Source organism: Monodon monoceros, unplaced genomic scaffold, assembly GCF_005190385.1.
Source record: "Monodon monoceros isolate NGI ecotype Baffin Bay Population unplaced genomic scaffold, NGI_Narwhal_1 Super_Scaffold_21, whole genome shotgun sequence".
NCBI classification, from domain to species: Eukaryota; Metazoa; Chordata; class Mammalia; order Artiodactyla; family Monodontidae; genus Monodon; species Monodon monoceros.
Window position 1 is genome coordinate 78,204,260 of NW_021703778.1, and position 27,299 is coordinate 78,231,558.

Here is a 27,299-nt window from a genome sequence, read left to right on the forward strand (position 1 = left end):
CGTTTCTTTTTCTCTTCGTCTTCTGGAACCCCTATAATTCGAATGTTGGTGTGTTTAACGTTGTCCCAGAGGTCTCTGAGACTGTCCTCAGTTCTTTTCATTCTTTTTTCTTTATTCTGCTCTGCAGTAGTTATTTCCACTATTTTGTCTTCCAGGTCACTTATCCGTTCTTCTGCCTCAGTTATTCTGCTATTGATCCCTTGTAGAGTATTTTTAATTTCATTTATTGTGTTGTTCATAGTTACTTGTTTCCTCTTTAGTTCTTCTAGGTCCTTGTTAAATGTTTCTTGCATTTTCTCTATTGTTTTTTCAAGATTTTGGATCATCTTTACTATCATTACTCTGAATTCTTTTTCAGGTAGACTGCCTATTTCCTCTTCATTTGTTAGGTCTGGTGGGTTTTTATCTTGCTCCTTTCATCTGCTGTGTGTTTTTCTGTCTTCTCATTTTGCTTATCTTACTGTGTTTGGGGTCTCCTTTTTGCAGGCTGCAGGTTTGTAGCTCTCGTTTTTGGTGTCTGTCCCCAGTGGCTAAGGTTGGTTCAGTGGGTTGTGTAGGCTTCCTGGTGGAGGGGACTAGTTCCTGGGTTCTGGTGGATGAGGCTTGATCTTGTCTTTCTGGTGGGCAGGTCCACGTCTGGTGGTGTGTTTTGGGGTGTCTGTGGCCTTATTATGATTTTAGGCAGCCTCTCTGCTAATGGGTGGGGTTGTGTTCCTGTCTTGCTAGTTGTTTGGCATAGGGTGTCCAGCACTGTAGCTTGCTGGTTGTTGAGTGAAGCTGGGTGCTGGTGTTGAGATGGAGATCTCTGGGAGATTTCCGCCATTTGGTATTATGTGGAGCTGGGGGGTCTCTATGGACCAGTGTCCTGAAGTTGGCTCTCCCACCTCAGAGGCACAGCACTGACTCCTGACTGCGGTACCAAGAGCCTTTCATCCACACGGCTCAGAATAAAAGGGAGAAAAAGTACAAGGAAAGAAAGAAAGAGGATAAAATAAAATAAAGTTATTAAAATAAAAAATAATTATTAAGAAAAAAATTTTTTAAAAAAGTAAAAAAAAACCCAAAAACCGACGGATAGAATCCTAGGACAAATGGTGACAGCAAAGCTATACAGACAGAATCTCACACAGACGCATATACATACACACTCACAAAAGGAGGAAAAGGGGAAAAAATAATAAATCTTGCTCGCAAAGTCCACCTCCTCAATTTGGTACGATCCTCGTCTATTCAGGTATTCCACAGATGCAGGGTATATCAAGTTGATTGTGGAGATTTAATCCGCTGTTCCTGAGGCTGCTGGGAGAGATTTCCCTTTCTCTTCTTTGTTCTCACATTTCCCGGGGCTAAGCTTTGGATTTGGCCCCGCCTCTGCATGTAGGTCTCCAGAGGGCGTCTGTTCTTCACTCAGACAGGACGGGGTTAAAGGAGCAGCTGATTGAGGTGCTCTGGCTCACTCAGGCCAGGGCGAGGGAGGGGCACAGAGTGCGGGGCGAGCCTGCGGCGGCAGAGGCCTGCAGGATGTTGCACCAGCCTGAGGCGCGCCGTGCGTTCTCCCTGGGAAGTTTTTCCTGGATCCCGGGACCCTGGCAGTGGCGGGCTGCACAGGCTCCCTGGAGGGGAGGCGTGGATAGTGACCTGTGCTTGCACACAGGCTTCTTGGTTGCGGCAGCAGCAGCCTTAGCATCTCTTGCCCGTCTCTGGGGTCCGCGCTGTTAGCCGCGGCTCGTGCCTGTCTCTGGAGCTCCTTTAAGCGGCGCTCTTAATCTCTTCTCCTCACGCACCAGGAAACAAAGAGGGAAGAAAAAGTCTCTTGCCTCTTCGGCAGGTCCAGACTTTTCCCCGGACTCCCTCCCGGCTAGCCGTGGTGCACTAACCCCTTCAGGCTGTGTTCACGCCGCCAGTCCTCTCCCTGCGATGCGAGGTAAGCCCGAGCCACAGCTCCCAGCCCCTGCCCGTCCCGGTGGGTGAGCAGACAAGCCTCTCAGGCTGGTGAGTGCCGGTCGGCAGCGATCCTTTGTGCGGAATCTCTCCGCTTTGCCCTCTGCACCCCTGTCGCTGCGCTCTCCTCTGCCACCCGGAGTCTCCGCCCGCGAAGAGGCTTCCTAGTGTGTGGAAACCTTTCCTCCTTCATGGCTCCCTCCCACTGGTGTAGGTACCGTCCCTATTTTTTTTCTTTTTTCTTTTGCCCTACCCAGGTACGTGGGGAGTTTCTTGCCTTTTGGGAGGTCTAAGGTCTTCTGCCAGTGTTCAGTAGGTGTTCTGTAGGAGTTGTTCCACGTGTAGATGTATTTCTGATGTGTCTGTGGGGAGGAAGGTGATCTCCGAGTCTTACTCTTCCGCCATCTTCCCCCTCTCTCTGTTGTCAGCTTTATATTATCAAAGACATTAGTGGAACAGTTGGTGAAATTTAAATAATTACTCTAATTTAGATAATAATTTGGATCAATGATAATTTCCTAATTTGATAGTTGTAGTATATTTATATAGGGGAGTGTCTTTGGATATATGAAATACACATTGGAGTACTTAAGGGCAAAAGATATGATGATTGCAGTTTATTCTCAGATGTTTTAGGAAAAAAAATGTATGAGGATATTTTGAGGATTCTTTGTGCTAATTTGTAACTTTTCCAAAATTTGAATTTATTTCAAACTGAACAGTAATATATATTTCCCACAGAGCAACACCCATTTGTTTACATGTTGTGTATGGCTGCTGTCACACAAAATGGCATGATTGAGTAGTTGTCATAAGAGACTGTATGGCCTGCAAAGCCTAAAATAATAATTGTTTATTGTCTGGCCCATTGTAGAGGAAGTTCGTGGACCCCTGCCCTAGAGTGTAGTGACTTTTTTCTTCTCTCAAAGTCATACTAATTAATACGTTCTTTTGTTTGAGAAACATGTGTTGCCTTTCTTTCACATACTCCCCAAATAAGCCAGCAATTAAAATTTACCAGTACGTGAGGGCAACCCAGAAACTAAAGAGTAACATATTACAGGTATATAATGTAACCACACTGAAGGGTTGAGGATGAGACGAACTAATTTAAGTAATTTTGGAAAACAAAATTTAGTACTTTGGACACTGTAAGGCTAAAGACGGAACTGTATAGAAATATAATCTTGTTAGTAAGTGTGTTTCTCCCAGAGATATGGGTTAGCAGTTATGAAACTACTTTATTTTATTTTATTTATTTATTTTTTATTACTTTTGGCTGCATGGCGTGGCTAGTGGGATCTTAGTTCTCTGAGCAGGGATCAAACCTGGGCCCTCGTCAGTGAAAGCGCAGAGTCCTAACCACTGGACAGCCAGGGAATTCCCCCTTTTTTTTTTTGAAACTACTTTATGTATATATTAGAATTGAACAGGTAAGTAAATATATTTTAGATGATGAGAGCTGGATTTCTTACTGTTGGAGAAAGAAATTACAAATAAGGAAAGGGGAAGGCTAAAATGAACCTATGATGTAGGATTGAAATCAGAGATATTGGGACTTCCCTGGTGGTCCAGTGGGTAAGAATCTGAGCTCCCAGTGCAGTGGGCCTGGGCTTGATCCCTGGTCAGGGAACTAGATCCCGCATGCATGCCGCAACTAAGAGTCTGCATGCTGCAACTAAGAAGCCCGCATGCTGCAACTAAGAATTCCTTATGCCGCAGCTAAAAGTCTGCATGCCTCAACTAAGAAGCCCACTTGCTGCGACTAAAAAGCCTGCATGCCACAACTAAGGATCCCGCATGCTGCAAGGAAGATCCCGTGTGTTGCAACTAAGACCCTGTGCAGCCAAAATAAATAAATAAATATTTAAAAAAAGAAATCAGAGGTATCAGAGGTATTAATATAGCTCACAGTTTTCAATATCTCTATACAGATAGATACAGAAATACAGATGTGTTTATTGTGGATTAGTGTGCATACATATAGTTCCTGTTACCTGTCATGATACTATGGGTTGACTAGGTGGTTTTTCTGCCCTGGGGTGCCTGGGGTGCTGGGATGGCAGCATTCATCCGGGGGCTTGACTGGGCTGGAATGTCCAAGATGGCTCAGTGGATGTTGTCTGTCAGCTGGGAGTTCAGCTGGGCCTGTCCATCAGTGCTGACTTTACGTGGTCTCTCTACTGGTGGCTTTGGCTTCTCATGGCATGGATGGCTGGGTTTCAAGAGTAAATATCCCAAGAAGGATCATTCCAAGAGACCCAGGTAGAGACTGCAAAGCTTCTTATGACCTATTTTCAGAAATTACGCAGTGTCACTTCCACCTCATTGTACAGGTCAAAAAGCAGGTCACAGAGCCAGGTTCAAGGGGAGGGGATTACACAAGGGCATGAACACCAGCAGGAGTGGTTTATTGAGGGGAAGGGGGGCATCTGGAGACTAGATACCATACTGATTAATTCATATATTAGTTTTTGCTCTTATGTGTTTGGTTCACTCATTTGGATTGTTAATTCTTTGAGGACACGTATATTACCTTATATTTTTGTATTCTTCTCGGTGTTTTACACAGTGCTTGGCACATAGTAATTGTCCAGTAAATTTGTTGTTGACTAAGGATTCCAGGGATGCTAAGAGTTTAGACTGGCAAGAACCAGAAGAGAAGATGAACTCGTTCATTAGTTGGACTAGGATTTTGGGCTGGGCCAGGAGTGAATTCTTTTCAGAAAGAGGTATATTTCCCACATGGAGTTAAGGGTTGGGCAAGGAGGCTGCATCCTTGTGCTCATAGGGATGCTTTAGAGCCGTTTTCTTTTCATAGATTCTTGACTTATAAAAATGGGCTATTTTCTGGTTCTGAAGAACCTAGGGGCAGGACAGGAATAAAGATGCAGACGTAGAAGGTTGACTTGAGGCCACGGGGAGGGGGAAGGGTAAGCTGGGACGAAGTGAGAGAGAGGCATGGACTTATATATACTACCAAATGTAAAATAGATAGCTAGTGGGAAGCAGCCGCATAGCACAGGGAGATCAGCTCAATGCTTTGTGACCACCTAGCGGGGTGGGATAGGGAGGGTGGGAGGGAGACGCAAGAGGGAGGAGATATGGGGATATATGTATAGGTATAGCTGATTCACTTTGTTATAAAGCAGAAACTAACACACCATTGTAAAACAATTATACTCTAATAAAGATGTTACAAAAGAATAAAGTAAAAAAAAAGTAAAAAAATAAAAATATAGAGAAGCAAAAGAAGACAGTAAAGGCATCCATGATCTTATTACAACAGAAAAAAAAAGTGGGCTATTTTCATATAGCATTCATTAGTGGGAAGGTAATTTCCTTTACATTACTGTATCTGGCTTCCATTGGCCCAGGGTTTTGTTGGGGCTGAACCTGTAGGCTAGTGTTGCTTTCAGCTGTGTGGAACTAGAGAAAGCAAGAATACACACACGCACACACACACCACTTACATGTATACGTATACACATTGTGTGCAGTAGGGCAGAGTTTAAAATTTTGCAACTTAAATATGTTAGTTTACAGGAATTATTATTTAGATCCCAATAACTTGGAGATAAAATTATGCAGTGGAAATTTACAGCTGAGTGAAAATTTACTTTAGCATTATCTGTAGGGAAAAAAATAGGAGTCTTGAAAACATTTTTTGTTGCCGAGAGCTTTCAGAGGGAATATGTACCCTCTTTAACCTGTGATACATACGGGGGAGTGGTGCTGAAATGGGTACACAGCAGTGTTTGTGCTCCTTAGGACAGTTTTTCAAACCTTAGGTTGAATTCATTCTTGAAATGATTTATTTATTTTTAAAGTTGTAAAATTCAGTCTTTTTAGAAGTAAAAAAGATCTGGGACTTACTCTTATTTCTGTCTAAGCACCTTTCCGATCCCAAATTAGTTTTAAGTGTTTCCTTTCTGAGAAAGTAATAGAAATGATGAATTTGTCTGCCAGATATATTTTTTATGTTGACTAATTTAATAAACTAATACATGTTCTCTTTTCTGTGCATAGGCTTCATTCCAGCGCTCCAATAGTCATGACAAAGTAAGGAGAATAGTTGCAGAGGAGGGTCGTACAGCAAGAAACCTAATAGCTTGGAGTGTTCCACTAGAAAGCAAAGATGATGATGGTATGTATTAAAAAAAAAGTTTCATTTTTGTTGTAAATTAGAAGAATGCATTTAGTCTTGAACAGTAGACAGACTGAAGACTGTTTATAATTAGAAGTCTTGGGCAAATTAGTATGTATTAAATAAGAAATAATTTTTAATTGATTTTTTATCTTACCTAATACACAAATGAAAATGATATTGTTAGTTTCACTGTTTCACATAGGAATGAAATTGGGTGTGTTATTATGACTGGCAGATTAGTTTTTTTTTTAAAGTTTAGGAGATTAAGATTTTTTCTATCCTCAAGTCCATTCTTTACGTCTCCGTCTGTCTTTATTCCTGTCCTGCCCCTAGGTTCTTCAGAACCACTTTTCTTTCTTTTTTAGATTCTGTATATATGTGTTAGCATGTGGTATTTGTTTTTCTCTTTCTGACTTATTTCACTCTGTATGACAGACTCTAGGTCCATCCACCTCACTCATTTGTCAGTCTTATTAGGTATTTTTAGAGAGCAGTTCTTTTGGATCACAAAAACTATTAAATAGAGGTGGAAATTAAATTTTTCTTTTTAAATCTAGCTCCTTACTAGCTAAAATTGTCATATGGAGCTTACTATTACTTCATTTCTTTTATAGAAAATATATATCAGCATTATTTAGTACAAAAGTGGCAAGAAACCTAGAAATATCTCATGGTTGCTCTATGTTATAAATACTGTTTTATGAAATTTTCTCATTTTTCATGGGTTATTCAAAACACAATGTAGTCTGAAGGTGTTATTATTAAAATTGCTTCTACTCAAAAAACATAAAAGGAAAGAAAATATAATAATGAATCCTATATCTGTATATATCCTGATATTGCACATAAGTACATAAAAAATTGGCCAGTACTATTTTTTTTAAAAAATTCGTTTAATTAATTAATTAATTAATTTGGCTGCATTGGGTCTTCGCCTCTGTGCGAGGGCCCTCTCCGGTTGCAGCGAGCAGGGGCCACTCTTCATCGCAGTGCGCAGGCCTCTCACCGCCACGGCCTCTCCCGTTGCGGAGCACAGGCTCCAGACGCGCAGGCTCAGCAGTTGTGGCTCACGGGCCCAGTTACTCCACGGCATGTGGGATCCTCCCAGACCAGGGCTCGAACCCGTGTCCCCTGCATTGGCAGGCAGACTCCCAACCACTGTGCCACCCGGGAAGCCCGGCCAGTACTATTTTAAAGCTTCATTTATGCTTATTGCAAACTAATGGAAATAAGAGCACAAAGAATTAGAACGTTCTGAATATCTATAATAATGATGACAAAGGAAAAATGTTAACTTCATAATTTTTAAGGATTATTTTATATTGTTAAAACGTTGCCACTTACAGAAAAATCTTTTATTTTGCTTTTTAAAAAATATCAACTCGTTCTTGTTTTATGGCTGTCATCTATACTCAAATGTTTCTGAGGATGATAATTCAATTTTTAAAAGTTTTCTTCTGTTCTTTGTTTTATTCCTGTCTCCTCTGGTACTTGTTCTAAGCTGATTATTCTGGATATTCTAAGAAGCCTCTGATACATTGTTCTCTATGATGAAAGGATGAATAAAAGGCTGTGTAGGGGGTGGGGAGTTCTCTGCCTCCACCCCTGGTAGAACAGTGAGGGAGGCCCTCTGATGTGCAGATAAATTGATAGTAGGTGTTATGGTTCATTTCATTTGTACTGCTTCAGGGGTCTTGGCTCAAAATTATTTTGCAAAAAGGGAAACGAGTCTGTTGTACATTACAGGATTTTACTCCTGTTTTGGAATAGCTCTCAAGAATAGAGTGATTATAAAACAGTAGTTAGTGTCTTTCTTATAAAAAAGAGCATGTGAGAAAGCTGTATCTGCTGCAGAAATACAAAGAACTGAAAATGTCCCTTTTCAAAATGAAACTATATATTCCATAAATCAGGTAAATTAAAACAGAAAATACTGAGTTTTTATATGGTAAAAAAATGTATTCTTGGGCTTCCCTGGTGGTGCAGTGGCTGAGAGTCCGCCTGCTGATGCAGGGGACACGGGTTCGTGCCCTGGTCCGGGAGGATCTCACATGCCGCGGAGCGGCTGGGCCCGTGAGCCATGGCCGCTGAGCCTGCGCGTCCGGAGCCTGTGCGCTGCAGTGGGAGAGGCCACAGCAGTGAGAGGCCCGCGTACTGCAAAAACAAACAAACAAAAAAAACATGTATCCTTAATTTTATTGTCAAACTAAAATTTGAATTCAAAGAACTATTTTCAAAGGAGCTATATATAAGCTGAAGAGTGTCCCTAACCTGATTTTGTTTTTAAATTATCAGACTATCTGACTTCTTGAAGAAGTTGATTTTCTTCCTATTCTGAGAAAGCCATTCAATAAAAGCAGTCTCTGGGACCTTGGAAATTTGTTTTTTATGACATCTGTAGTTCATGTTGGCCATGTATAGATTGTTCTGTGGTCTCTGGAAGGAGATTATGTGTTAGTATGCCTGGATAATTTGCATAGTTCAGTTTTATATTATCTATTTGTTGATCTATATATTTATCTATTTTTGCCTTGAAGGAAAATCTAAATGTCAAACTGGTGGAAAATCAAAGAGGACAATTCAGGGCACTCATAAAACGACAAAACAGGTACAGCATATACAACTGTTTACTTTTTTGTGATTAATTTCAATTATAAAATCTAATTTTTCAGGATTTGAATATTGCATATTTTATCTTCATATAAAAATTTAATGTAACATCCTTTAACAAATGTGTATGTAGTATTATGTGCCTAACTTGTACTAAATACTTTACAGATATTAATTTGTTTCTTATAACAACCCTTTGATGTAGGCATTATTCTTCATTTACAAATGAGAAAACTGAGGTAGAGAGAGGTTATGTAACTTACTAGTAAGTGACACAGCCAAGATTTGAACCCATGCCATCAATTTCTACAGTTTATGCTCTTAACTCCTCTGCTGCACATTCCATATTTGTGATTCTTCTATGATTTACTTTCTAGGTATAATGAAGTCTTTTGGATGTAGGATAATAAAGATGTATTGAATCTAAAATTTTTCAGATTGTTCTACTAAAATTTTAGAGAACACAAGCCTACCTTATTTTTAAAAGTGTTTTGGCATATTTATAGTTAGCTCTGTAATCTGTAGTTATTTTCTCTGAACTTTTCATATATATTATTTTAGTTTGATGTTATTAAATATACCAATATGTATTATGTAAACCCCAAACTACACATAAGGAAAACATGGACTTCTAATCAAGGTGGCATTGTGGGTTCATAAAATATTCCCTAGTCCTCTCATACAAGAGGCATCAATGATAAAATATTTTTTAAAAATTAAAGAGACAAAGGATTTTCAAAAATAAAATAAAAATCTCTGTGGATCAGAAATAAAACAAACACATATATTCACAGATAAGTGGAGTTGGGGACACACTTACTGGACAAGTCCTATATAAGGGAGGCTGAAACACCCTGACTGTGGTGGGAAAACAGATCCAGGCTCATGGCATAAAACTTTAGGCTTGTGCAGTGTTCTGCACTAGGAGACAACACTACAATCTGCCTGGGGTTGTGGCCTGTGATAATTGACATCTGAAGCAATAAAAGAGAGTCGCCCTCTGGTTCATGACTGGGTCTGCTATATTCTTGAAGGGTGAGAGCTTTAAGTCCCCAGTAAAAGGCCTCTGGAAGGGGACCATGGTGGGCCAGATGATGGTAACCTTAAAACTAGTACACATGTAGTTAGGGTGAGCGAAGTGAAAAACTAAAATAAAAGAAACTTAAATGCAAAATAAGTTTGCAAAACAAAATATCAAGGCACATGAGGAAAATAATATCGTAAGATATAAACAACACATTCCACAAATGAGAGAATTTACTCCTGAGGTAATGAAAAATGGTCATTTTTCTAAAGAGGACTTTCAAATAAACAAGTTTAAATTTCTCAAAGGAAAGATTAAATATAACACAAAAAGGAAAATTCTGAAATAAAAGATGGATATGAATTTTGAACATTTATAGATAAAAGTGAACATCTTACAAATGAAAATGTTGTCCGTGAAATTTTAATTTTCGTACCTGCAATTAGTAAGAATAAATGATATATTGGACAGAGAGATTAGTTAAAGGGAGAATTTGTGAGTTGGAAGACACTAACTACTTAAGAGGATTTAGAACGTAGCTCAGAGAACTAAAGAGATGGAAAATTGGAAGGAGAATTTGGTTGAGAAATTCTAACATATGCCTTCTAGGACTTTTGAAATAGAGAATAAATAGTGGGCATGCGATATTTGGAAATATGATGTTTAAAATTTTCCTTACTTTGAGTTCTCAAGAGATTCAGAGCATAACTGTAGAGCTGAGCAGGATAAATAAAAATAGATTTATACCTAGATACATTCTAGAGAACCTGCAAAATGTTAAGGATAAAACTCTTAAAATACCAGGAAGTAAACAAAAGCACAGAGGAATAACAATAATCTTGTAATGAACAAAAGAACAGTGGACCAATATCTACAAAGTTATAAGGCGAAATAACTTTTAACCCAGAAGTCTGTGCCCATTCAAATGATCATTCAAGTGCAAGAGTGAAATAAAGCCATTTTTAGATGTACAAAGGCTAAGGGTTTGCCACCTACAGATGCTTAATGAAGGGACTATTAAAGACATACTTCAGCAAGAAGAAAAGGTAACCTGGAGGAGGGAGCTTGATAGCTGTAAAATATTTTAGTAAATCTCATTAACTATTGATGGTTTTCAAAAACACACAATTAAATTTAGAAAGGTGGAGCTATAATCTTAAACAGTGTTAACACAGAAGACCATAGGGAGTTTGGAAGGGAGTTAACGTGATAAAATCCTTGTCTTATTTAGGAAGAAGTCTTTGTTTAAGGCTAGCTACTAAAGGACTAAAACAAGCGGGCACAATTTCCAAATAAACAGAGGAAAAGAGAAAGTGAATAAACCAAAGCTTTTCAACTAAATAGAAGGAAAGAGAAAGAAAAAAAGAAGAAAAATCATAGTAAGTGAAAAGCATGAAAGATAATGGTAGATACTAAGTATAAATATTTCAGCAAACATAATATCAATACATGTAAACTGATTAAATTCAGTTCTTAAAAGTCAGATGATTGAATTAAACCTCTCATTTTAGATTGAGCTGTATACTGTTTATAAGAGACATATTTAAAACTTCAAGGAAAGTTTAAAACAAAGAAAGAGAAAAAAATCCAGGCAAAATACTTGATATTCTAGATGTGCTCTAAAGCTAGAATAGCAATATTCATATCAAACCAGATGGACTTCAACATGAAAAGCATTGATTACAGAAAGATAGAAATTATATAATGGTGAAAAGAATAATCACCGAAAAAGTATAAAAGTACAAAGCTTTTAGGTACCTAACAGCATGGGCTTGAAATATTTAAAGCCCAAACTAACAGAATTACAAGGAGAAAAGTGTATTCATGATCATAGTGGTAAATATTCATATCCCTTACTCAGAAACTGATCAAGCAGGAATAAATAGCAAGAATATAGAATTAAGATGCAATTATGATTGATCTCATAAATACATATACATATATGTATGTATATGTATGCATGTATATGTGTGTATTTATTGGCACTCAAATAGTGTACACAAAGCACATGCAAAAATTGATCACATCCTAGGTTATAAAGAAGTCTCAGTAAATACAAGTCAGACAAGAATATAGAAGTCAGACACAGCATGTTCTCTGACTGTAATGCAATTAAATTACAAATAAAATATAAGGATATTTTCATGTAATATAAAAAAAATTATTGATGGGCTAAAGACCAAATGAGAAAACAAAAAAATTAAGATTATCTGGAAGGATATTTTTATGACCTTGAATTAGAAGAGGCTTTCCTAGACAAGACAAAAAGCATAACTGATGGATATGTTATATCAAAATTAAATTTATATACTAAAAAACTCACTTAAACAAAGTTAAAGGTGAGATTGACTGGGAGAAGATACCATTCATCAAAGACTTCATAAAGAGCTAAAATTCATCAGAAAAAGGATAAATAACCCAATAAAAAATGGGGGAAACCTGAATAGCCTGTAAACCTGTGAAAAGATGCTCAGTTTCAGTAGTAATCAGGGAAATGCCTCTGGATTACTTGTGAAATCCTACAACTTTGCCCTCTAGAAGTAGGTTTACCATTAGCAAAACTTTCTTTGTTCCTCTCTTCCCTGCACATTCCCTTTACCTTCTTGTTTTAGGTAAATTCCAACTCACGTGTGGGGATACTGCTTCCTCCACAGTTGTTTTAAGTAGTAGTTGTTTTCTTCCCCCACAGCACTCCTACCTGTGATCCTAGAGGTGGGTTAGGTTTCCTGCTTGCTCCTTACTGGCATTTCGGGCAGTTCTCCTTCCCATCTCCTAAAACTCCTCAGATTTGAAGGACATGCCATCAGACTATACCACCTGCTCCCTCTTCTTGTTGCAGCACTTACAGATTTCCAGGTCACTTCTTATTCCTTGAAGATATAATTTTCAGGCTCACTGCATGCTCTACACCATTACTGCTGTCCTCTCAATTTCTTGCATATCTTTCCTCCAGTAGTTTTGTCTTCTACTCATTCCGATGGCCAGACTCTTGCCTTGTTCTCACTAACAACTACTCTCCCTCCAGGATCTCAATCTCAGCCATCCCATCTTCTACCTGTCATCTCTCCTCCTGCCTTATTCTCTGTGATCATGTGACTCTAACAATTCTTCAACCCCATGCAATCTATAATTTACTGATCCTACCACCCTTTCATTATCCCTCATCCTCCCTATGACCACACTTTCCTGGATATCCACCGGAGATTCTATGGTTTGTCTGTCATAATTGCCTTCTTGCCCACTCTCCCAACTGTCTGGCTACCCTGCCCCTTGGTAGTACACGCTTGACAGAGTTGTCCTCATTACAGCCACTTTTCTGCCTATTCTGCTCTGTGCCCCATGCATTTGAAAGTGGCAGGAGAAAAGTATCAGTTATGTTGAAAGGCTCTTTTGACACTTATGACCGCTAACCTCATATGGATAGTACTGTCCCAAAGTCCTATTGCATGTCCCTACTTATTCATTTCAGTACAGATCCCATGGGCATTAAAAGGACAATAAAATAATACCATGAACAACTCTTTGCCACAGATTTGATAACTAGGATGAAATGGACTGATAGCTTGAAAGACATAATCTGTTAAAACTCACTCAAGATGAAATAAGCACTCCGAATAGGCCTAAATGTATTAAAGAAATTAAATCAATAATTAATAACCTTTCAAAACAGAAAGTACCAGGCCCAGGTGGATTCACTGTTGAATTCTACCAAGCATTTAAGGAAGAAATTATACCAATTCTTTACAATCCATTTTAGAGGGTAGAAGCAGAGGGAATGCTTCCTAACTCATTTTATGAGGCCAGCATTATTCTAACACCAAAACCAGACAAAGACATTACAAGAAAACTGCAGACCAGTGACTCTCACAAACATAGATACAAAAATCCTCAACAAAATATTAGCAAATCATATCCCACAATAAAAAGAATGATACACCATGAGCAAGTGGGATTTATCCCAGAGGTGCAAGGTTGGTTCATAATTTAAAATAAATCAATGGAATTCATCACAGCAACAGGATAAAAAAGACAAAACCTAGTTTTATATCAATGATGCAGAAAAAAACTTTGACAAAATTCTACACCTAGAAAAGATGATAAAAATCTTTTACTAAACTAAGAATAGAGGGGAACTTATTCAACTTAATTAAAAAAAAATACAAAACCCTACAGCTAACATGATACTTAATGGGAGAAACTAGAAGCTTTCCCATTAAGATCAGTTATGAGGTAAGGATATCCCCTTTCACCATTGCTTTTCAACATCATAATGGAAGTTCTAGCTAATGCAATAAGACAAGAAAAGGAAATAAAAGGTATACAGATTGGGAAGGAAGAAATAAAACTGTCTTTGTTCGTAGATGACATGATCATCTATGTAAGAAATCTGAAAGAATCAACCAAAAAAACTCCTATAACTAATAATTGATTACAGAAGGTTGCAAGATACAAGATTAACATTAAAAAGTCAGTTGCTTTCCTGTGTACCAGCAATGAATAAGTGGTATTTGAAATTAAAAACACAATACCATTGAGACTTCCCTGGTGGTCCAGTGGTAAAGAAGCTGCCTTACAATGCAGGGTTTGATCCCTGGTCAGGGAACTAAGATCCCACATGCTGCAGGGCAACTAACTAGGCCTGCACGCCACAACTAGTGAGCTCATGCACCTCAGTGAGAAAGCTCACATGCTGCAAACTACAGGGTCAACGTGCCCTGGAGCCCACGCACCACAACTAGAGAGAGAAAATCCGCATGCCGCAACTGGAGAGAAGCCCGCACACCACAATGAAGAGCCCACGTGCTGCAGTGAAAGATCCCACATGCCTCAACGAAGACCCAACACAGCCAAAAATAAATAAAATAAATAAATAATAAAATAGTAAAATAAATCTTAAAAAAAACCCCAAACCACAATACCATTTATATCAGCACTCCCCAAAATTAAATAGGTAGGTATAAACGTAACAGAATGTGTATAAGATCTATATGAGGAAAACTATAAAACTCTGATGAGTGAACTCAAAGAGCTAAATAAATGGAGAGACATTCCATGTTGACGAATAGGAAGACTCAATATGGTCAAGATGTCATTTCTTCCCAGGTTGAAGAATATATTCAATAAATCCCAGCAAATTATTTTGTAGATATCAATAAACTTATTCTAAAGTTTATATGGAGGGGCAAAAGACCCAGAATAGGCAACAAAATATTGAAGGAGAAGAACAAAGTTGGAGGACTGACACTAACCAACTTCAAGACTTACTATAAAGCTACAGTAATCAAGGCAGTGTGATATTGGCAAAAGAAAAGACAAATAGATATGTGGAACAGAATAGAAAGCCCAGAAATGTACCCACGTAATTAGTCAACTGATCTTTGACAAAGGAGCAAAGGCAATACAATGGAGCAAAGGTAGTCTTTTCAACAAATGGTGCTGGAACATCCATACGACAAAAAAAAAAATGAATCCGGACACAGACCTCACATTCTTCACAAAAATTAACTCAAAATGGACTATTGACCATAAATGCAGAAGTATAAAACTCCTAGACAATAACATAGGAGAAAACCTAAATGACCTTGAATATGGTGATGACTTTTTAGGTACAGTATCAAAGGCATGATCTCTGAAAGAAATCAATGATAAGCTGGATTTCATTAAAATTAGAAACTTCTGTTCTGCAAAAGACAATGTCAAGAGAATGAGAAGACAAGTCACAGACTTGGGAGAAAATATTTGGAAAAAGATATCTGGTAAAAGACTGTTATCCAAAATATACAAAGGACTCTTTTTTTTAAACATGTTGCAATGTTTCAATCATTGAAACAACCTGATTGAAAAATGAGCTGAAGACCTTAACAGACACCTCACCAAAGAGGATGTACAGATGGCAGATAAGCATATGAAAAGGTGTGCCACATCATATGTCATCAGGGAAATGCAAATTAAAACAATGAGCTACCACCACACACCTATTAGAATGACCAAAATTGGGAACACTGATAACTCCAAATGCTGGTGAGGATGAAGAGCCACAGAAACTCTCATTCAATGTTGGTGGGAATTCAGAGTGGAAATTCAGCCACTTTGGAAGACAGTTTGGCAGTTTCTTAACACAAGTAAACATACTCTTACCTTGTGATCAGCAGTCATGCCCTTGGTATATATGTAGATGAGTTGAAAACTTATGTCTAAACAAAAACATGCACATGGATGTTTATAGCAGCCTTTTTCATAATTGCCAAACCTGGAAGCCACCAAGATATCCAGTAGGTGAATGGATAAATAAACTGTGGTACATTCAGCTCTAAAAAGAAATGAGCTATCAGGCCATGAAAAGACATGGAGGAAATTAATTGCATATTATTAAGTAAAAGAAGCCAATCTGAAAAGGCTGCGTACTGTATGATTCCAACCTTAGGACATTCTAGAAAAGACTAAATATGGAGACAGTAAAAAGACAAGTTGTTGTCAGAGGTTTAGGTCCATAGGTTTCTTCAGATTCTCAGGGGAGTTGACGAGAGTTCTAAGAGAGGTGAGTCAGAAATCTCAATTTCCTCCTTCCCCTTTCCCTTTCCTTTCTTTCTTTTTTCCTCTTTTTCTCTCAGAAGTGATTGATTAAAATAGTATAACATTTATTATATTGAATTTTATTTAAAACATGAGATTCAGTTGTGTCTAGCGTTTTCCAGAAGTTTAGGTTGCTTTGTCTTCTGTTGAATGTCTTGGAAACAGGCACAGTAAGTCATAACAATGGGATAGTTACCTGATTTTGAATCTTGGCTTTGTCTCTTACTTAATGTGAGACCTTGGGTTTATCATTTAATTTAGCCAAACCTCAGTTTTCTCCTCTATAAAATGGAACAAGTAATAGTAACTGTGATATAAAATTGCTTCAAAGATTAAATGAAGTATAACTGTATGGAAAGCACTTAGCACAGTGTCTGACACATAGCAAGTATGACATGAATATTAGATGCCACTGCAATTGTTATTATCACTGCTGTTATTTTTATCAGTGGTAGGTAAGAGTGCTGTATTTTGAAACTGTATACAAACTTATCAGCCTCTACAATTTGATATGCTTCTTCTACCTTTCTTCACAAACTTGGCAATTTTGCCATTAGTTTATTCACATTTTTCTGTGAGCATATTTCTTCACCTCTTTGTCTTTCCCACTATAATTATACCTAACATTATACGGGTACTACTGTGTCCTAGGTGCTATGTGAAATGCTTTATGAACATTGGAGCAGAAGTTGGAAGACTCGGTTCTGGTCCCAGTTCTGTCACTCAGCCTTTTGACTTGGTCAAGAAATTGAATCTTACTGATATTGTCATCTACAAAATAGGAATAATAATATTTCAATATTTGTCCTGTCTTTATAGTTTGCTATGATGATTAAATGATATGTTTTCAAAAGCCCTTCATAAAATGTAAATAAATGTGCAAAATATAAAGTATTACTATTTTTGTCAAGCTTAAATGTCAAATTTGTATAGTACATTGCCCTTCAGATGGAATTACCTAGCTGTAGTTTCTGCCTTTCTGGAGTCTTTCTTAGTAAAAGCCTCACATAGAGCAATCACGGAGAATAGAAACATCTTAACCTAAAAGCAGTTTTGCCTATTCTACATTTTAAGAAAGGTTGGTTAAAGTATTTGAATCATATACATATGGATGCATGATAGGGTAAATACATAAATGGGTGAAGATGAGTTAAATTATTTTTGAGAATTTTATAAGATTAGGATCTGAATTCACAGGAAACTACTAGTGTTTTGCTGATCACTCTAAGAAGTTTGTGAAGGAAGTATAATTCAGGAAAATTCAAGTTAATTTTAACTTTGGGTGGTATATAGGAAGAGAAATGAGGTGGTCTGGAATATTCGGTAAAGGGTTGTTAGCACAGGGCCTTGGGGTGCAGTGTAATGGGAAGTCAGTGGTGTAATTGCAGAGCTCTAACTGGAAGATAGTCTCCTGTGGCTATGTGATCTTGGACAAATCAGCCTCTAAATCTCAATTTTCTAAGCTGTAAAGTAGAGCTAATAATACATACTTTAAAATTTGTGTGAGGGGGTATTTGCCATCATGATTTATCATTTACTATTAGATTTGGAAAGTGCTTGGAGAGCCGTTGAAGCAAAGGTTTTGTGGGTTGTTGATGATTACTTTAAATTTTATTGCTTGAGTGTTGAGAATTTGGGCCTGGACTAAGGCTGTCAGATAAAATATTTACTAATTTTTATTGCTGAGTCTGACAACCTTAGTCTGGATGGGGGACTGTGGAAGGAGGATGAGCAGCTCCATCTCAGCCTCTTAAGTGTGCATGTCTTTGTGCGTATATATGTTTTGTTTGCTTGACTTTTGATAGTGAAGATTCTATATAAACCGAAGATTGGCTATAAAAGATTTTTGAAGTATAGGAATCACTGTTACATTGAAGGCCAAAGCCCAAAATAAAACAGGAGAGTATTAGCTTCTATTTTGGATATTCTTCACTCTGGGGCTCTTCTATGAAAAGGAAAAACAAACAAGCTAACAGGAATGACATACACACATACAAAACAACCCAAAGAAACTTGAGATTGTTTGTTGTTGTAACTGTAGTACAAGGTTAGTATTTATTTATTTATCAGTTTAAGTAGCCACAGAGAGATAAGCAACTCCTTTGTACTTCTACTGAGAAGTTCAGGTCTTTATGTAAACTGCACGTTCCTGTTTGTGGGGGAATGATTCTTTGGTACAGTCTATAAAAGTATAGAATATAATCTTGTATTTTCAAAGTCCGCCTGTGCAGCTGAGGAAACATTGGGTCATAGAATACTATAGTTACTTTATTTGGTGAGTCTGCTCTGTAGCTGATGCTTGGTTTTATTAATCAGTGTTCTTTTCTAGTAAATTGTTTTGTATTTATATATTTTTACTTTTAGTGGAAAAAGGTTTAAGGTAAAATTAAGTAACTGAATATAAGTATAGGATATGTCATTTCTAAATGAAAAGAATATATACAAGCAATTTCAAAATGTTGAAATTAGTATCTGTTATTTGTTACTGTATGTAAATGTGCCATACACATATTTTAGTAAATCAGGAGCCACTTTAGTGCTCCTTTTTGACTGAGTCTGTTCACCATTAAAATCATCCTAATCTTCAATGAAACATGTAATTGACCTTACAAACCTGCCGCTTTTATTTAAGTTGAGAAGTTTTGTTTTGATGAATTCAGTGTGATATAAGCTAAAAAGAAGAATGTCATGTTTTTAAGTATTTATGTTGAAAATTTTGATTTATACAAAAATCCAGTTCCTGGAGGCTTTTAAAAAATATTTTTTCATGTTTTGTTTTATTTCATCAGAACACTACAGTAGACTGTAAAATAACGTCATCTACAACTGGAGATAAACACTTTGATAAAAGTCCCACTAAAACAAGGCACCCTCGGAAAATTGATCTAAGAGCTCGATACTGGGCATTCCTTTTTGACAATCTTCGCCGGGCTGTAGATGAAATCTATGTAACTTGTGAATCAGATCAGAGTGTGGTGGAATGTAAGGTAAGCTTTGCTTTGAGGCTTTGTAATCCATTTGAAGTCAGATTCTCCAATTTTTGCTACATCTGACTTGATAATTTGCCTCAGTATACAGTACTTTAATAATAACTGTAGTCTCCATGCTATACGCTAGATCTGCTTAACTTATTCATCTTATAACTGAAAGTCTGTACCCTTTGACCAACATCTCCCTATTTCCCCTATCACTTGCAACCACTGTTCTACTCTCTGCTTCTGTGAGTGTGTCAGGTTTTTCTTTGTTTTGATTTTTCAAGAGTACCCTTGTTGTTGTTGTTTGCATTACCTACTTATGTACTTTTATATTCTGTGCAAGATTTGGTAGAAAGTTGTCTTGATACATACTCCTAGGCAAGAAATTAAGGGATAGGTACACATATACACAATTTATTAAAAAATCTCTTATCTGTGTTCTCCATTGGTACTGTAGGTGGCATTAGTGAGATTTTCACATTCTTTGGTTTCCTGTTTAATGTCTTTAATTGGACATTGCTTCTTTTCTGTTGAGATACTTATCACTCTTCTAATTCACTGTGATCAGGAAAAAGTGAGATTGATGGCTAACCATAAACAATCCTGGGCGGGATTAGGATGTCATTGTAAGGTGTGTTTTCTAATTTTAGATAACCTTGTATTTGTAATAGTATATTAAACAGACACATAGCATAATATGGCTCTAAAAATTCACTAGAAAGTCTGGCCTTTTAGTAGATACAAACTATATACTGTATTAGTTTATACTAAATAAAATTATTTTGAGAAAAACCAGAATGATACATCATCATAGAAATATTACAGAGGTAGCTTCTGTTTCTACAGTGAACATGGTTGAAAATCCTGGAATTCATTGTTTAACCTTTGAAATGTCTGAAGGGTCAAAGCAAAGTTACATGTTGACACAACAGCTATGTTTCCTCTAAAACTGGAAACAGCCAAAATGTTTTAAACTAGCCTAAAAATATGACTCTTCAGAAACAGTTTTCAGAATGAACAGTGGTTGAAATCACCCAAATTTATGCTTTGGTTGTCACAATTAATATTGTTACTATCAGCATGTAAAACTTTTTATGTTTTAAGAAAAATATTTTTAAGGAAAATCATATCATTGGGGTGGAATGAATCAGCATGTTGTGGTAGAAAACACTATTGGATTTAATTTTGGGTTATAGTTTCTTATATAAAATGAGCATGTGGGCCTAGATAATCTTTAGGTCATCCCAAGAGATCAATAAGATCAGCAGATTCTTTGATTTTGTGATTAAAAATAACAAAAGGTTGACTGAAGAAATCAAATTTGTCAAATGTGTACTTCTTTATAGAAGTGAGTTGGACCAATTGCAGCCATGTCTCTGTGATGAGCAGAAACTCTTGCACCTATCTCTGATACTGTATTCAGGGAAGCTAGACTTGCCATAAGACAGTGTAGCTTTTTTTTTTTTTTTAAATTATTATATATATGCAATGGAATATTACTCAGCCATCAAAAAGAATGAAATAATGACATTTGCAGCAACATTGGTGGACCTAGAGATTATCATCTCTAGTGAAAGAGAAAGACACATACCATATGATATCACTTATATGTGGAATCTAAAATATGATACAAATCAACATATCTATGAAACAAAGACAGTGTAGTTTTTATTTTCAGTCCTGTCAAAACTTTGTGAAAGTTTAACAGTAATAGAAATTGGTTGTGCAAGTTGTAGATTACAAGAATGGAGAAGATTTAAAAAAATTTTTTTTTAATTTTTATTATGAGAATTTTCAAATACAAAGTAGAATAATGCAATATAGGGACTTCCCTGGTGGCACAGTGGTTAAGAATCCGCCTGCCAATCCAGGGGACATGGGTTCGATCCCTGGTCCGGGAAGATCCCACATGCCGCAGAGCAACTAAGCCTGTGCACCACAACTACTGAGCCTGTGCTCTAGAGCCTGTGAGCCACAACTACTGAGCTCATGTACCACAGCTACTGAAGCCCGTGTGCTTAGAGCCTGTGCTCCGCAACAAGAGAAGCCACCACAATGAGAAGCCCACGGACCAAAAGGAAGAGTAGCCCCTGCTCACCGCAACTAGAGAAAGCCCACATGCAGCAATGAAGATCCAACACAGCCAAAAATAAATTAATAAATAAATATATTTTTTTTAATTAAAAAAGAAAGAAAGAATGGAGAAGATTTTGACAGAGGAGTAGAAATGTGTTCTCTATTCTTTGTACTGTGTCAAGATGCTCAAAGGTTTATGCTGAGAAATAAAATCTGGGAGCTTAAAAGTTAATTTCATACCCAACTCTGCTCCTCTCCCCATCTAGGACTTACAGGTGGTGATGTAAAAATATACAGCTTAATATTTGCTTTATCGATGTGCTGGGTATATAACAACTGGAGTTCTATTTGTGTTTTGTTCTATTCTCATTTTAAAAGCACTTCTATCCATTATCTCATTTGATTAGTACCATTGTAAGATGTATAACCCTCATTTTATAGATCCTCATTGTACAGGTGCATTCAGCCTTTATTTTGTAGATTTACTGACAATATTTATCCTTCTTTGTGATTTTTGTGCAACGCCTTTGTTAAGTAACCACAGTTCAATTCTTTGTCTCATATGTAAAATGCAGTTAATATCTCCTGTATTATGTAATTCACATGATAAGTACAGCATGAAAAAGTATCTTAACTGTATCAACCAGGATTGCTGACCAGAGCCAGTCTCTTTAATCAAGAGGCTAAAATTCTCATTTTTTTCATTTAAAGGCATGCCTGTTATGCCATCAGCTACTTCACTGCATGACTTGCTAAGAGCTGACTTTTCCAGCAAAGCTGTAATCTGACCATCACCACTGCATTTCCCCTTCTTCCATATAAAGTGGGCTAGGGGGAGATTGCCTTTTGGGGAGTGCACAGTTAATGAAGTTTGATGTGGTGCGTGAATTGCTTGTGAAGTTTGTGTGTATGGCTGCAGGAAACTGGCATCTTGTTCTCTGGTTGGATCTTTGCCGTGCTGATTTTGGTGCCTGTGGAATATGTTGAGAGATTTTGGGGAAAAGCATACTGGGAACATATTGTACTTTCCATTCCCTTTTTTCCATTTCAACCTGGGGGAACTGGATGTGTGGCTCTGGAATATTGGGGGCATCCTTGAATATAGAGAGTGGTACCTACATCTCCCTTAGAAGTTTCATAGCATAATAAGCTTGCTGGAGTAGCTCATGCCAGCTGGGCTTGAAGGGACTTTAGGGTAGTATGCTTTCTTTGGAAGGAGATAGGATGGGACTTGTCATTGACCAAGTAAAGAGGAACCCCAGTGCATCTCACGATTTATGTGAGGGTAGAATTGTGTACATTAGTGAAGATGTTGGAGTAATAGGGGCTTCCTATGGGGACACTTGGTTAGGTAAAATATACCAACCTCTGTTGGAGTTGAGGCAGATACTGCTTGGGCAGAGGGAGCCAGGGTGAACCTGACCACTGCCTAGAGAACCATGAATGTTCCCTGGGCAGAAATTACCATGTACTGCAGAGATCAGTAGAGACCACTGACTTCAAATTGATTCAGAGAAAGATGAGGGGTGCATCTCTGCCTGGCAGCACTTGATTCTTTTGGTGGTCAGTATCACCCTAGTCCCTGGAGAAGGACTGGCTGATGACTGTAGTAGATCCATCACTAATAACTGGTGAGCTCTATAATAAGTAGGATATTGCTGTGTTCCCACAGCTGCCACTTATGGCAAGGACATAAGTTTGTGAAGGTAGGAGAGTTTGAAGGGGTACAGAGGAGGACGAGAGGAGAGACACAGTGAGGACAAGCTGTGTTCTTCCCCACCACAAGCATCTGCTAAAGCATGTAATTCTCACTTGTGCTAGGCAGGTTGTCTGTAGATGGGATTTAAAAACCAAGCTTTGATAATTGACTGTGACTGAAAAACTGTGGAATTTCACTGAGCATACTCAGCAGGTTTAGGATTCAACTGAGTAGTTAGTTATATGGGGGAAAAAATAAAAGTATTCTGTGTTTATATCTCAATAGTTGAGACTTCTCAATTCAACAAGTAAGGATCAAAATGAGATGTGAGAAAGTGCTTAGAAAGGTATGACACACAGTAAAAAGAAAATAAATTTTATAATTAGATGAAAGGAGAAGTCACAGATGGAGAAAGAGGAATATATAGGTCCAGGACAGAGAAAGAATCATCATAGAAGTAGGAAGGAGATGAGAATAGGAATGTCCCAAAAGCCATGGAAGAAGTAGGAGAGGTGCATAGGTTAAGAATGACTGCAGTTGAGAGAAAGCTTGTTCAACTTGGCATTCAAGAGGGATGAGAACAGATGGGATCAAGGTGGAAATTTGTGATAAGAATTTGAAATTCCATTTGATGGGTTCTTTGCTCTCTTTATTTTGAAAAGTAGGAGGTGTGGGGTTGGAAGTTTGAAGAGAGTGGAAAGGTCTGAAATAACTGTGACGGAGATGAAAGGGCTGACATATAGAAACCGATTGCCCAGCAGCCTTGAAGGTCACAGTTGAGATTGGAAATTCTTCTCTTTCCTGTATCTTTAGTTTTCCTTATTAGATTATTTTCCCATCAGCATACAACATGCTTATTTCTCTTCCATTCTGAACTACAAAAATAAGAACAAGAAGAAACCCCCAAACCCTTTCTCTACTTTACTTATCCTTTTATCTACTCTCCCAGTCCCCATTTTCCTCCTCCCCTTCTTAGCCAAGTTTCTTAGAAGAACTTTCTACATTTGCTGCCTTCATTTCCTTTTCTCCTGGGTACTCATTAGCCTACTCCAACCTGGTGTCACATCCTATCAGAGGTCCTGTTAAGTTCTTATTAAAGTCACTCAGTATTACTAAGTCCAGTGGCTGTATTTCAGTCCCTTCCATGATCTCTGAGTAGCATTTCATGCTGTTGACCACTCCCCTCTTCTTACAGCACTCCCTTCTTTGGCTTTTATGGAACAACCTCTGCTAGTTTTCTTCCTCCTTTGTTGGCTGCTGCTTCTGCCTCCTCTTGGCTTTTTCTTTTCCACCTGACCTTTAGTTTTTGAGAAGTTATTAAGGCTCCTTTTAGACCATTTTTCTCCCTCTTCAGTTTTCTCCATGCCATGGCTTAATTTACTATTCATTTTCTGATGATTCTTAAATTTATCTGTCTAGCCTATATCTTTCGTCTGATTTTCAGACTTGTATATCCAACTTGCCTAGTTGGCATCTCCACTTGTATGTTTCACAAGCATGTCAAACTGACGTATATAAAACCAAGTTCATGGTAGCTTCCTTTGCCCCAAACCTGGAGATGTATTTCTCTTCCCCCCTCCTCCCTTCACCTCACACCAGCCACTGTCCAATGAATCGGCCTCTTTCAGATTACTTACTAAATCTTTCTGATCTGTCCACTTCTCTCATTCTCCACTGCTACCATTCTAGTCCAAGCCACCAGTAAAAAATGCCTGGATTACAACTGAAACCTTGTAACAGGATTCCCTGCATCCTTCCAATCCATTCTCCACATTATAGGCAAAATGATACTTAAAAACCACAAAAATAAACTCTACTTTTATTTTTATTTTATTTTTGTGGTATGCGGGCCTCTCACTGTTGTGGCCTCTCCGGTTGCGGAGCACAGGCTCCAGACGCGCAGGCTCAGTGGCCATGGCTCACGGGCCCAGCCGCTCCGCGGCATGTGGGATCTTCCCGGCCCGGGGCACGAACCCGTGTCCCCTGCATCGGCAGGCGGACTCTCAACCACTGTGCCACCAGGGAAGACCCAGCTCTAATTTTTTTGATGATAGCTCCTCAAAAGTTTCCCTTTGCTCTGAGCATTAAAATCTTCAGCATGACCTTAAAATCTTGAGTGACTTGATCGGTGCTAACCTCATTTCACACCACTTTTCTCTCTTCCCTTCTGCCTCATTTAAACCAGCTTCTTTCAGTTAGTCAAACATGCCATGTGCTCACTAGTCTTCAGACATTTCCACATTCTGATTTTTCTGCCAGAACACTAATCCCTCATTCTCCTTGCCCAGCACCTCCTCACCTCCCCCATCCCTTTTACCTAATTTCTATTCTTAATTTAGGTTTCAGTTTAAGTGTCACTTCCTCAGGGGGAGCCTATCCAGATATTTCAGACTAAACCAGGTTCCCCTATAATATACAGTCGTCCCTCAGTATCTGCTAGGGATTGGTTCCAGGACACCTTCTACCCCAACCCCTGCCCTGTGGATACCAATATCCATGGATGCTCAAGCCCCTTATATAAAATGACATAGTACATTCAGCCCTGGGTATCCATGGGTTCTGCCTGGGCACATATGGACCGACTGTACTCTTAATACTTGCCCTAGAAGCACTTATCACAATTGAAATTACATAATTGTTTATTTTGTTGTTTTTATATCTGTCTCCCTTATTAGACAGTAAGCTCCATGAGGACAGAAACCATACTGTTTTGTTTACCCCTCCGTCATCAGTTCTTGGAACTGGCGCTGAAACATAGTAAATGCTCTGTAAATAGATGTCAAAAGGCTGTGTGAAGCAATGAGACTATGTAGAATTTGGGGGTGAAGACACTGGTTTACACAGTGATGTGATTCCTCTCTCTCCTGAGTTATACTTAGCATTCAGTTGCTTGCTAAAAATGCACAAAGATGGTGGGTAGATGAATTAATCATGGGTAGGTATTTTTTAGGCAGATGCAGTGTAATTTCATTGGAGTAAAGGATTGAAGAGGGTAAGAGAGTAGTTGGAGTAGTGGACCATGGAACCTAAGCTGGATGGGGAAGGAAATGACTATTGCAGAAGCCTGATAGATGTGGAGAAAGTAAAGAAGCTAAGTGTTTGCAAATATCCTTTGGACATGGTAGGAATAGGTAAGGTGGATTCTCTCTAGATAGAAATTGATGTTTATATTTTTAAAGTTACTATTTACATACTCCAAATTATTGCTTTTTTTAATCTTCTTGAACTGTCAGACATAGATATTTTAGTCTCCCACTACTATTGCAGTTTCTTCAATATTTCCTTGAATTTCTGAGATTTTTTTTTAAGTTGCAAAATTTATAGAATTTATAGATTTATAGAATCATCCCATCTAGGCACACAAGTATAAAAGTCTAGAAGTGCAAAAGAAGTTTTTGCAGCAAAACAATAGGCTGGAGAGCCTTGGATTGTAGGAGAGAGAAGGGTGGAGAGTGAAGTGGTTAGAGGAGTGTCCTCAGAGCCTTTGACCTGGAGACGGGGAGCCGTGTTAGATCAGTTGTGGGGAGCATCGAGGATGGGCTGGCTCTGGGAGAAGACCTCCTCTCAGGCTGTGCATTGCCAATTTGGGGCACTGCCACAACGAAGTATACTCAGCAGTGAGCACCAGAGGGAGGCCTTGAATTTGAGTCCCTAGGAAAACATCTTCATTTAATGCCATTGTTTCTATTGGAAAATCAGATTTAACTTAAGGCAAAACTTTTAGGTAATAACCTGCTGTAGGAATAAGTATTACATGCATGTTTACTTTATCATAATCTACTTTCAATTAATATCAGACTGTTTCATGAAGAGTGTAAGGACATTACAACAGCACAATTCCATTGACCTACTCCACCTTTTATGTTCTCATTGCTTATATTTTACTACTCTATACACTGGAAGCGCCTCAATTTCTTAATTTTTGCTGTAAAAATCGATGGTCTTTTACAGAAATTTGAAAAGAAAATATATAAAATAAAGGTACTAAGATTTTTTAAACTATTTTGCTGCCTTATTATTAGTTGTATAAAGGATCATATGAGTTGTATTTTCATTGTGAATTTAACATTTGTGAATTCTGTTTTGTGTGATGTTAATATTATAATCTCTCTATCTATTTTTGGTTTGTTTGATTTGCCTATTGCCCTTTAGCTCGGGTATTGCAGTTTGTTACAAAGAACATGAGATTCTGCACAGGGAGAGTAGGCTAAGAGTTCACCTGTGCATTTATGGACTAGGCTTTGGTTACCT

General features: G+C 38.0%; 1 protein-coding gene across 1 annotated transcript in view; it reads left to right on the forward strand.

Moving 5' to 3' along the window:
* The window catches only part of SCAPER (S-phase cyclin A associated protein in the ER), a 459,896-nt gene that overhangs the window by 15,934 nt on the left and 416,663 nt on the right, over positions 1-27,299 (forward strand). The window contains 3 exon segments of the mRNA XM_029238862.1: positions 5,971-6,088; positions 8,629-8,699; positions 19,088-19,285. Of these exon segments, the coding sequence (XP_029094695.1) occupies positions 5,971-6,088; positions 8,629-8,699; positions 19,088-19,285 (387 nt within the window).